Source organism: Neolamprologus multifasciatus, chromosome 20, assembly GCF_963576455.1.
Source record: "Neolamprologus multifasciatus chromosome 20, fNeoMul1.2, whole genome shotgun sequence".
Classification (NCBI taxonomy): Eukaryota; Metazoa; Chordata; class Actinopteri; order Cichliformes; family Cichlidae; genus Neolamprologus; species Neolamprologus multifasciatus.
This window is the reverse complement of record NC_140458.1, coordinates 32,544,978-32,557,879: the sequence shown is the minus strand read 5'-3', so window position 1 is coordinate 32,557,879 and position 12,902 is coordinate 32,544,978. Positions and strand designations below refer to the sequence as shown.

The following is a 12,902-nucleotide window of genomic DNA, read 5'->3' as shown; positions in this document are numbered from 1 at the left end:
TTTTGTTGATTGTTTGACTCGGCCATTGTTGTAGTTTTTGTACCATTTATGTCTTGTTGTTTTTCCTCAGAATGGCAACGTCGACAACCCGTACTGTAATGGTATGGAGGGGATTCTTGAAGCGTACCATCAAAGCCTTAAGACAGTTCAGCTATATGGACCCACCAACTTCGCTCCTGTTGTTAATCATGTGGCAAGGTACCAACGCAAACATCTGTCCCAGTGGATATATGACAGAGCGCAGTCGCCCTTTCTTTGAAAGTCAGTCTGTAAATAATCTTCAGCAGGCAGCCATGCCATCAGAGGCATTAGGACAGTGAGTGATGGTTTCTCTGTGAATTGAGTAGAAATAATGAAGGGAAAATAAACAATCAGCTGCCAGGCTAAGACAAATAGAAATGGTAATCAGGGATTTGTGGTGCCAGACGTTTATTTTGCAGACATATAACGTGATGAACGTGGGGAGGTAAGGTGGCGTCTCTGGGAGGGAACTTGTAAATGGTCATGCAGCCTTTCGTGACATGTATCGATGAGCCACGCTAGTCACTTAATGAGTTTTACTGTAAATGAGGCATGGCATTAACTCACCATTACAAACTCCTTGTCACTGCAAATAGAGTAAGTGCACAAAGTGAATTAAAAAGCTGTGTCTACAAACCGGCAGCAATACATTAAACACACAGAAGACATAATGTGCTGTTTGCGGCTAAAAACAGTTGTGATATTACTATATTAAGTCCCACGTATATAACGTGTTCCTGTGACCTGTGTTTCGAGTGTATTTGTTAATATTTTCCCCATAAAGATTAATCTTGTAGTAGATTAATAGAGCTTATGCAAAAAGATTTATTCAATAAAACGACGCGCAAAATTTAAACTAACAAAATGTAACATATGTATCTATATATATATATGCCTCACCCACCTCCTACAGCTGACAGAAGGTTAAAGGACTTCATATCCATCCTTACGTAATTACAAACTATTATAGTGCTAAAACAGAGCTGCTAGTAAGTAGATCATCTATATTTAATCAAAAAGATAAATCAAAATACAAATGTGATCAATATATTAACAGAGAAATGTAGTCTGAGTAGTGAAAATGTGTAACTTGTTTTCATCTGAAGGGCTTTTATGTCAACTTTTGTTTCAGTATTAGTTTTGCAGGTTTCATGTAGATAATATTTGCTTTTCTCTCTCTCTTACTGATTTGTATAATAACAGTTATAAACTGTGAAGAATCCTTTTCCCCAGTGATGTTGTAGAGTGGGAGGAGCTATTTCAAGCCTGGAATCATCCAGTCTTAGAGCTTAAAATCCTGTTATATGGCTCACTAACAGCTGGCAGAAGCTAAAGATTAGGGTGTTGAGATAACTGAAAGCACAAACTGCAGCTTAAATTAATTTAATTTAAAACCCACCAAAGAAAACATTCCCCTGCAGACTTTTATACATAAAAAAAGAATAAATAAAAGTCTCAGAAGGATGTCCAATTTAAAACTGATGATAACATAACTATTTGCATAACCAGGAAATGATCTTAACAATGCAGTTCATTTGAGTAGTTGTGTTTAATGTGCATGTTCAACTTTTCCATCCACCACAAGCAGAAAGCTGATAAATTATTGAAGTCAGGAAATGTTGGTAAAAGGGGGAAAGATGTTCATGCATGATGCATAATGTATAGTAAATGTACGATGTTGAGTTGTTAATGTTTTAGCCAGTTTAAGGATCTCATCTGTGTAGGAATCTACAAATTGAGTTTGACTCTGCTGTTAGTACTCTGCTAATACGCTCAACAGTCTCCGGTGAGTGTGGCCTACACTGTTGTAAGTCAGCTAAGGAAGACAAATGTAACTTTAATCGCTTTTGCTGTTGTCACAGACAGGCCACGCTCTTTGATTAAACTGCCGGTGCCTCACAGTCAATTTGACCAAGCAGGATGCAAAGAGTGAAGCTTCACCTCTGACCTGTCCTTGGCTCTTGCAATGATCTGCCACATTTCTCCCTCTTTTTTTTTGCTCATCAAGTCTAGTAAGATGAATGCAAGGCAATCAATAATGTTCCAGAAGAATAAGACTGCTGCACTTGCATAAACAGTTTAATAAATTATTCATAGAGCAGCCAGCGATGGGCGATTGAATCTAGGCCACACTCACTGTGGTGTCTCTGATGGGTTTCGTAATAGTGTCTAGATAGACCTCTGAGACGTGAAGAGCTATGCAACATATTTTTCTTCTTTACGTGTCTATATTAAGCTCTTGTGTCGCACACTGTGCGGAGAGGGAGTTTGTTTCTGAGGAATATATTTTTTAATGTATTTTTTATCTCTCACACAGTTGTTTTCTGCTCCTCTAAGAGTTTCTCTCTGGTTGCTCCTGCATGCGCGCTTTTCAGAACTTTTTTTTTCCTAACATGAGCTGTTGTTCTTAAATCATTCTGTCACAGTCAGTTTCACGATCGTGGCTCAAGCTGGGAGTTCGCCTTGTAATCGGAAGGTTGCCGGTTCGAGCCCCGGCTTGGACGGTCTCGGTCGTTGTGTCCTTGGGCGAGACACTTCACCCGTTGCCTACTGGTGGTGTCCGGCAGCCTCGCCTCTGTCAGTTCTCCCCAGGGTGGCTGTGGCTACAGTGTAGCTTGTCATCACCAGTGTGTGAATGGGTGGATGACTGATTGTGTAAAGCGCTTTGGGGTCCTTAGGGGCTACTAAAGCGCTATACAAATACAGGCCATTTACCACTTACCATTTCTTGCACCCAGGTATGCAGCAGCAGTGCAGGACGGATCTCAGTACTTTGTCCTGCTCATCATCACTGATGGAGTGATTTCGGACATGGCTCAGACCAAGGAGGCTATAGTGAATGTAAGTGCTGATTTAACACTAGCCTGAGGATATTAACCTCTCTCCATTCTTCTCCACTCTGCGGGACATTGGTTTTGCAGGTGCTTTAAGCTTACTGTGGCACTGTTCTCAGGCTTCCTGTTACTTTGAGGGTTTATAAGCCAGTAGCACTGGATTTGAGGATTTATGGGATGTTTTCTACCCCACTTCTTAGAGGCTCAGTTTGTCCAATATTTTTATTTCTTTCCGAGACCCTCAGGAGGCTCAGCTGAGATTCAACCTCTGTGCTACGGATGCATTGTCTGATCTGAGATCTGAGGCAACAGTTTTGGCATTTTATTTTAAAGTTTCATTGTGTTTGTTTTGTCCCATACTGCCTGCTGCATATTTCATGTGTCTTGACAACGCTGCAGCTCACCTTTGGCTGGAATCTGCCCACAGAGGTAAGGCTGACGATCAGGCATCGTCGAGCGGGTAGAGCCTCACAGGAACACAGTGTTCAGACCCCCAGCAGACTGGGTTTAAAGGGAATTTGCGACTGTTAATCAAACCATTCGAACAGCCACACCTTCCTTTTAAGATCTTGTCTGCTGCTCTGCGCTCTGCTCAACCTAAACCTGCCACATCCTGCAGCCACTGGACCTGACTTCACTCTCTTTGGATGGAAGAGCTTCATTAGGTATTCAGCCTTTGCCCTGGAACGATGAATCATAAACAAGTAGCTGTGTCCAACACTCATCTCTGTATTTTTTGTCTTTCTTCCAGGCTGTGCTGTGTCATGACAGCTAATTTAAAATACTGTACAGAGCAAATATTGACGGGTAATTTTACTGCTAATGGCCACACTGTATGGTACTGTATTTTAAACAGTTTAGCCTTCAGGGATTGATATCCACTTATCTGACAGAACAGCCTCAGAGGTAAATACAGCCTGCAACTCTTTTCCTTTGATGTTTTTCCCTGAAACTGAAAATTTCATTTTAATAAAATTGTAAAGCAGAGCCTGTTTTTAGCCCGAGAGGAACAGACATAAATTAATTTGTATGCGAAATTTAGATTATATCTGCAGTTGGGTGAGACTGACTCAGCAACCTCATAAAACCGTGGATATTTTCCTGTTAGGGAGCTTAATTTGGGTCTTCATCTTCGAGCTTCGGTGAGATGGGGTGTTGTGGAAGTTTTCCACTTAAATAAAGCCTGCAGACGAGCGGTGAGCGGTAGCTAACATTCTTTTATCCAAACACACAAAGAACAGACAACCAAGCTTGATGGAGCCCCTGCATGTCCGCGGGACAGACGGTCAGCAGAGTCTCCCTGAGCCTAGCATGGCTCTCAGTTAAATACCTTCTCCAGGAACAAAAGGCAGTACACAGCTGTTTCACACCTTAAGGTTCACACTCCCTTGCTACTTCCCAGAGTCCTCGAAGAGACAAAAGACTGGTCCTGTGGAGTTCCTGTTTCCCCCAACTACTGTTTACCCTTACTACACCCCCTCTTAACGTATGAGTGTCAGACATGTTAAAATCCAGTGGCACCAAGGCATCATACAACAATGTGATTAATACATGAGTGAAAGAAATTCCTATACAGGAGCAACCTGATACAGAATACGTAACAGTGTTGGTACAGAATCAAATGAAAGCTACTGCAGAGGCAATGTACATATTTAGATTTTGTGGTAAAAGTTTTGTGAAGAATTAAATTCATGGGCATGATTGAAACATGGTGGCGCCATTCTTCCTGTCCCAAAATATTTCTGTAGTCCTTTAATATTAAATGAAACTGCTGATATCAGAGCGAATATCTGCTGAGTCCCTTTATATTTATTGTGGTTCTCTGCAGTGAAAGTGAAGCATCAGAAAAACTGGAGGAGTGACACGTTACAGTACACGCAAAGTAACAAATGGTGTAAACTGAATAATGCAGCTCAAGCAACAGTATCAGCTCTGGCAAGTATATACCTGGGGGTTTTGGTCTGCTGGAAACTGGGAAAATAGAATATATAGGCTATTTTGTGCGAGAGCAAGAGGTCATGAGGAAAAACACTAGTGGAGGAAAGAAATAAATCAGGAATAGAGACTGAGGGAGAAAAACGATAGAGACCATGAAAGGGGAGGTCCTCCTCAGTCTATTTACTCCTATCTGTGACAGGCCTCTCCCCTTGAGAGGTTTTTCCAGGAAAGCTGACCTACTTTTGCCCCCGTGAATGCATTTCTACCACAAGCATATATCATTCATTCATTCGTGCCAGGGCTTTCACGTTCTGCACACCAATGCCATGGTCTGAATTTATGCAGTGCAGTAACCTCTACACCACAAACCGGTGAGAAGATGCCCCCTTTCATCTTGTAGATTTAGGATTTGTTTTGACTGTAGTTTAAATAGACACAACATGCGGCCTTTTTCTGTTCTGATGTTAAAGGCATTTGAATCATTTCTATAAGCGAACTTGAATAAATGGTTTTATACTGAGTGGTGTTTGCAGGATTTCTGCAAATTGCAAGAGCATTGCATAACCTTATGTTCTTTAACTACTATGAGATTGTGAATGTGTGCATATTGGTTAGCTAACAAATTCTGTGTGTGCTGACAGTTGTATCCACCTTGAAGGCCCTGGTTTGAATAATGCATTTTGCGTTTTCCCTTGGCTCCTTTGGGAACAAAACTATACAACACAGTGTGATGTGTAACATAGTCAAGACAACGTTCTTATGCTATTTCTAATTTATATTTGTCTTATTTTATCTTATCCATTATCATTTATGTCTTCTCTGGGGAACTGTGCATGTCGGTTCATACTGACTGTTTTAATGAGATGTGTGTTGGTGGATAAATAAACGAAATTGGAAATGTAACCCTTTCACGCTCTGCGAAAAACTTTGATGGCTTTGGTTCTTTTTTGTTTTTTTGAAAGAAAATATTGTATTCCTGGCATGTGACTGACAACTGACTGTTTCTTCTTCTTGTTTATGACAGGCAGCCAAACTCCCCATGTCTATCATCATCGTTGGAGTTGGCCAGGCTGAGTTTGATGGTGAGAATACTAACTAAACACAAAATATGTGGAAAGCACTTTGTTGCCTCTTCGGATTAGGGATGGTTTGTTTTATTAAACCAGCTCAGACTTTCTGCAATGAATAATAAACATTGTAAATGACTTCACAGCATGAAGACATATTTGCTCTGGAAAGTTTCATGATGAACTAAAAAAAGAGTGTATACATAATTTTGATGCTGAGGTTTACTAGAGATTTGTTTAAAAATCCATTTTTGTTCTCTGTAGCAATGGTTGAGCTGGATGGTGATGATGTCAGAATCTCCTCACGGGGGAAAGTGGCAGAGAGAGACATTGTACAGGTGAGACGTCTCGGCTTGTCACGGGAAGGAACTGCTCATTTTCTATAGGCATAAAAACATTAGGCAACAGCGACCTTATTTTTTGTTTTTTGTTTTTTATTCCAGTGCAAAATATCTCTTAAAGTATGGCATACATTTTTAAAGACAGAATCGTTTTCAGTCATATTGGTGATCTCTTTATCTTCCAGCTGCTTTATTCATACATTCAATTCAATTCAATTTTATTTATATAGCGCCAAATCACAACAAAAGTCGCCTCAAGGCGCTTCATAGATACAGAGAAAAACCCAACAATCATATGACCCCCTATGAGCAAGCACTTTGGCGACAGTGGGAAGGAAAAACTCCCTTTTAACAGGAAGAAACCTCCGGCAGAACCAGGCTCAGGGAGGGGCGGGGCCATCTGCTGCGACCGGTTGGGGTGAGAGAAGGAAGAATCTAGAGGTTAATAACAGATATGATTCAATGCAGAGAAGTCTATTAATACATAGTGAGTGAGAAAGGTGACTGGAAAGGAAAAACATGGGAATCCCCCGGCAGCCTACGCCTATTGCAGCATAACTAAGGGAGGATTCAGGGTCACCTGGTCCAGCCCTAACTATATGCTTTAGCAAAAAGGAAAGTTTTAAGCCTAATCTTGAAAGTAGAGATAGTGTCTGTCTCCCGAATCCAAACTGGAAGCTGGTTCCACAGAAGAGGGGCCTGAAAACTGAAGGCTCTCCCTCCCATTCTACTTTTAAATACTCTAGGAACAACAAGTAGGCCTGCAGAGCGAAAGCGAAGTGCTCTAATAGGTTGATATGGTACTACAAGGTCATTAAGATAAGATGGGGCCTGATTATTTAAGACCTTGTATGTGAGGAGCAGAATTCAATTCTGGATTTAACAGGAAGCCAATGAAGGGAAGCCAAAACAGGAGAAATCTGCTCTCTCTTTCTAGTCCCTGTCAGGACTCTTGCTGCAGCATTTTGGATTAGCTGAAGGCTTTTCAGTGAGTTTTTTGGACATCCTGATAATAATGAATTGCAGTAGTCCAGCCTGGAAGTAATAAATGCATGAACTAGTTTTTCAGCGTCACTCTGAGACAGGATATTTCTAACTTTAGAGATGTTGCACAAATGGAAGAAAGCAGTCTTACATATTTGTTTAATATGTGCATTGAAGGACATATCCTGGTCGAAAATGACTCCAAGGTTCCTCACAGTGTTACTGGAGGCCAAGGTGATACATACAGTCAGCATTTGTTTATGCACAGATGCAGGTACCGCTGCAGCATTTCAGGCAGGCTGAGTTCTGGACTTTGACTGGGTCATTGCTACATCTGGATTCTTTTCTTTTTTAGCTATTCTCTTTATATTTGCTACTGTGATTGGGATCGTTGTCCTGTTGCATCACCTAGTTTTAGCCAGGTTTCATACTTTGAACAGATACCCTACATTTGAATATTTTGGTAGGAGTTCACGGTTCACTCTATGACCAAAAGGCGCCCAGGTCCTGTGGCTGCAAAACAAGCCTAAATTACCACAGTGCTCGACAGCTGGTATGAGGTTTTGTGCAGAAATGCTGTGATTGATTTTGTCCAGATGTGGTGTTGTGCATTATGGTCTCATCTCTCATTGTTACAGCACTTTTGTGATTTTTTCAGATGCAACACTTTCTCCTGGAAACCCTTCCAAACAAGCCATACTTATTCAGTCTTTTCATATTGTACTGTTATGAACATTAATGTTTAATATGCTAACTGAAGTCTGTAGAGTATTGCACAGTCTGAGCTTGAGGTGAATTTGCTGGAAATGTGTTAAAACACATGTGAATGCTTTAGACCAGCAACTTGCCAAAAGCTCTTCTTTAATAGAGGTGCTCACACTGGCTGAGGATGAGTGCAAAGTGCATTTGATTAGCAGCACCTCGGTGCTCCTTAAGCTTAGCCTTAACTCCCATCAAAAGCAGTAAGGGTGTCTTTCACAGCACATCTTATAGTTGTGAGAAAACTTGATTTTTTTTCCACATGACTGTATGCACATCAATCTACCACTGTGGAGTCTTGCAATAACAGGACCATAAACTTAGCAGAAAATTGTTTGCAGAATTTATGAATTAACCGAAAACTAAATTTATTTTCTACGGAGCCCCGCAGGGGACATGGGAGAAAAAAAAAATAAGACGGATTTTGCAAGACCTCGCAAAACTAACTCGGGATCTCGCAAAAGTTGAATTCCAACAATGGCGGCAGCTACTTAGTTGTAATATTACTCTTTCTGGGTCACAAAATACACTTTTAAGATATTTTGAGGCGTGAATGTAGTTGTGTAAACGTCAGATATCTGCTCGGTTTACACGACATCAATTCAATTCAATTCAATTCAATTTTATTTATATAGCGCCAAATCACAACAAATGTCGCCTCAAGGCGCTTCATAGATACAGAGAAAAGCCCAACAATCATATGACCCCCTATGAGCAAGCACTTTGGCGACAGTGGGAAGGAAAAACTCCCTTTTAACAGGAAGAAACCTCCGGCAGAACCAGGCTCAGGGAGGGGCGGCCATCTGCTGCGACCGGTTGGGGTGAGAGAAGGAAGACAGGATAAAGACATGCTGTGGAAGAGAGACAGAGATTAATAACAGATACGATTCAATACAGAGAGGTCTGTTAATACATAGTGAGTGAGAAAGGTGACTGGAAAGGAAAAACTCAATGCATCATGGGAATCCCCCGGCAGCCTACATCTATTGCAGCATAACTAAGGGAGGATTCAGGGTCACCTGGTCCAGCCCTAACTATATGCTTTAGCAAAAAGGAAGGTTTTAAGCCTAATCTTAAAAGTAGAGATAGTGTCTGTCTCCTGAATCCAAACTGGAAGCTGGTTCCACAGAAGAGGGGCCTGAAAACTGAAGGCTCTGCCTCCCATTCTACTTTTAAATACTCTAGGAACAACAAGCAGGCCTGCAGAGCGAGAGCGAAGTGCTCTAATAGGGTGATATGGTACTACAAGGTCATTAAGATAAGATGGGGCCTGATTATTTAAGACCTTGTATGTGAGGAGCAGGATTTTGAATTCAATTCTGGATTTAACAGGAAGCCAATGAAGGGAAGCCAAAACAGGAGAAATATGCTCTCTCCTTCTAGTCCCTGTCAGTACTCTTGCTGCAGCATTTTGGATTAACTGAAGGCTTTTCAGTGAGTTTTTTGGACATCCTGATAATAATGAATTGCAGTAGTCTAGCCTGGAAGTAATAAATGCATGAACTAGTTTTTCAGCGTCACTCTGAGACAGGATATTTCTAATTTTAGAGATGTTGCGCAAATGGAAGAACGCAGTCTTACATATTTGTTTAATATGTGCGTTGAAGGACATATCCTGGTCAAAAATGACTCCAAGGTTCCTCACAGTGTTACTGGAGGCCAAGGTAATGCCATCCAGAGTAAGAATCTGGTTAGATACCATATTTCTAAGCTTTTCAGCGCCGAGTACAATGACCTCAGTTTTATCTGAGTTAAGAAGCAGAAAGTTAGTGGCCATCCAAGTCTTTATGTCTTTAAGACATTCCTGCAGTTTAACTAATTGGTGTGTGTTATCTGGCTTCATGGACAGATAGAGCTGGGTGTCATCTGCATAGCAGTGAAAATGTATGCTATGTCTTCTAATGATGCTGCCTAGGGGAAGCATGTATAATGTAAACAGAATTGGTCCTAGCACCGAACCCTGTGGAACTCCATAATTAACCTCAGTGTGTGAAGAGGACTCTCCATTTACATGCACAAATTGGAGTCTATTAGATAGATATGATACAAACCACTGCAGTGCAATACCTGTAATACCTACAGCATGTTCTAATCGCTCTAATAGAATATTATGGTCAACAGCATCACATATTTGCAAAAGAGCTCCGACGTTTGCGGAGATCTGACACCCACTAGCTCGAAGCTAACGGGAGGTCGAGACCTACTACAGCCAGGAGGAACACCGCTTTCCCGACACATCGTGCCTCGACCTCCCGGTCGGCTTCAAGCTGGTGGCCTCCGAAGAATGCGGCTAAAACTTTTGCGAGATCTTTTGCGAGATCTCGCAAAAGTCCGTCTTAATCTTTTTTTTTTCTCCCATGTCCCCTGCGGGCAGTGTTGCCAACTCCTCAGTAAGGAAAATCGCTATTGGTTGTCCTAAAAGTCGCTAGAAGTCGCTAAATGACGCCATCACCTAATTTGCATAATTGGTCATGCTAATGTAATTGTAACCTAAGTTGTTGGAGAGAGAAATAACATCGTGGACGAGACATAAAGTGAGCAAAAAAAACTTCCTAAATGCATTTAGAATTTATTTAGAACTACAAATTAAATTTCTTTTAGCAATTATTGTTTTTTGTAATGTCTTTCACGTCTTTTTTTAGCGACTTTTTTTTAGAAAAAAAGTCGCTAGGGGGTCTGAAAACTCGCTAAATATAGCGACAAAGTCGCTAAGTTGGCAACACTGCCTGCGGGGCTCCGTAATTTTCTTATTGACCTACATGGCTTATAAACTTCTCTCTTTAATCAGAGGAGTCGCCCCCTTCTGGACATTACAAAGAATTTTCAAACCTTGGTGTTCCTTTGATTCACCATTTCAGTGAATCAGCCAGGAAACCAGGAAAACTTTGCCAGTTTGATTCGGGGATTTTTAAAAGTAATGTGTTTCTTTTTCATGTCACAACAGTTTGTACCATTCAGAGACTACATGGACCGCACAGGTAACCATGTGCTGAGCATGGCTCGACTGGCTAAAGATGTACTGGCTGAGATCCCTGACCAGCTGATCTCCTACATGAAGAGCAGAGCCATTAAACCCAACCCTGTGCCAGTGTATTCGCCCAGTGATGAGCCGCCGACCAACCCCGTGTGAGCCCCTCCCCGCCCACACACACAAAGCTCTGCGTCGGGCAGAGCAAGGTTGAGATTGATGGGAACCCGTCTCCACCAACACTTCTTTGAAGCAAAAATGCTTTTGAGGCCCTTCCGTAAATATTAATCCAGCGTAACACAAAGATGATGAGACTCCATTGTGGTTTGGAGAGGTGAGACTGCAGAGGGGAACCTGCTATGATGAGGGAGCTTACTCTCTCTGAGTGCTTGAGGACCGGAGCGCTGAGAGACCGCTATGAAAGGAGCTTTCAGTTGTTCACTGTCTAACCTGACAAAATGGTGATGTAATGGATAGCAAGTGAGCCCATAAAGAGGGCCTGTTTGAAGGCATAAATATATTAGGATGTGCCAGTGTGTATCATGCTTGTGATACCTTTTGTAATCAATGTGTGTAAACTAGGAAATCATGTGTATAATAATTTATTTATTTATTGCAGGAATGATCTGTTCATTTTAGGGGGTATTAAAGTCATATTTCCCCAGAAGTTTTCCACCTTATATTTTGTGACCAGTATAATAAAAATGACCCCCATTTCTACTTTGATAAGGACTGTAATATAAGAGCATGTGACAAAACCCATTCAGCAGTTTATTAACCATGTTCACCTATGAATAATCTTTAATTGCAAGCTATAAAGTAGAGCTCCTCCTGCGAGCTGTTGCTATATAGATATTTTAGCACCATGTCTTATACATCTTTCTTATATTTATATTTACAGAATGCACTAAATATTGTCCAAATAAAAAGCACAAAGGCAATAGTGGTGATAAGCTAAAACAAAACCTCTTATTTTGAAAGGACTAGCCACAATGACAATAATGGAAAGGACCCTGAATTTTTTTTGACAGTCTTTTTTTATTTTAAATAGGATTATCACTACTATTATACTGATATTTAAATTAACTTGTATCTATCATAAAAACAAGCACATACTCACTTTTCCATGTAGTATGCAAGGAAATGTAGATAAAACTATTCTCATGCTGCCATCATTTTCCATCTTGCTGCTTCTTTCCATTATGTTTGTTGTGGTGACAGTTTAATATCTGAGATTTAGTTCAGTATTTTTAAAGGAGACTTCAAATACGATATACTTTTGAAAGACTGATGTCAACTAACAGCCATTTCTCTCCTCATTAAATTTGATTTGTTTGATTTTCCCCAGAATGAAGATTGAACAATCATAAATCTTGCAACAGAGTAAAAAATATATTTAGGCACTGAGTGTTTTTTTAAGTGACTGCACAAAACAAAAACAGACTTTTTTTTTTTTATTCCATCCTGTCTGCTGTCCTCTGTCTCTCGACTGTTCTTAGATCATTTTGTTTTATACTAATGCACAATGGCCCATTTTTATAACTCATCGGGATGCCATTTAAATGCTTAAAAACACAATTGCACAATTCTGTTTTAAGATTTAGTTTAAACTTGTTAATATATCTATATATATAAATCTATATATCTATATATCTATATCTATCTATCTATCTATATATATATATATCTATATTTATATAGATATATATATATATATATAGATAGATATATAGATATAGATATATAGATATATATTGATGTAGATATATAGATTTATATATATAGATATATATATCTTTATGGCGACTGTGTATAAATTGTGTAAAAAAAAAGACAGTTGTGGCCCACAGTTGTGTACATCAAGTTATCCATATATAATGGCCATTTTCACATAGTCACTCAATATCTTGATCCAGATGTGCCTATTTATATGGAAACATATCCAAATTTAGTTACCCAGGTGTGATTCTGCCAGCATGTTTTAAGATGT

General features: G+C 40.2%; 1 protein-coding gene across 2 annotated transcripts in view; it reads left to right on the top strand.

Annotated features, from left to right (window-relative positions):
* Positions 1 to 12,371, top strand: part of cpne5a (copine Va) — an 88,422-nt gene extending 76,051 nt beyond the window's left edge. For both annotated transcript variants that reach the window (XM_085145270.1, XM_085145271.1), the window contains 5 exons: positions 71 to 198; positions 2,760 to 2,862; positions 5,818 to 5,875; positions 6,125 to 6,198; positions 10,889 to 12,371. In XM_085145270.1, coding sequence (XP_085001396.1) covers positions 71 to 198; positions 2,760 to 2,862; positions 5,818 to 5,875; positions 6,125 to 6,198; positions 10,889 to 11,074 — 549 coding nt within the window. In that variant the 3' untranslated portion in view covers positions 11,075 to 12,371. The remainder of the gene's footprint in view (positions 1 to 70; positions 199 to 2,759; positions 2,863 to 5,817; positions 5,876 to 6,124; positions 6,199 to 10,888) is intronic.
* The last annotated feature ends 531 nt before the right edge of the window (positions 12,372 to 12,902 follow it).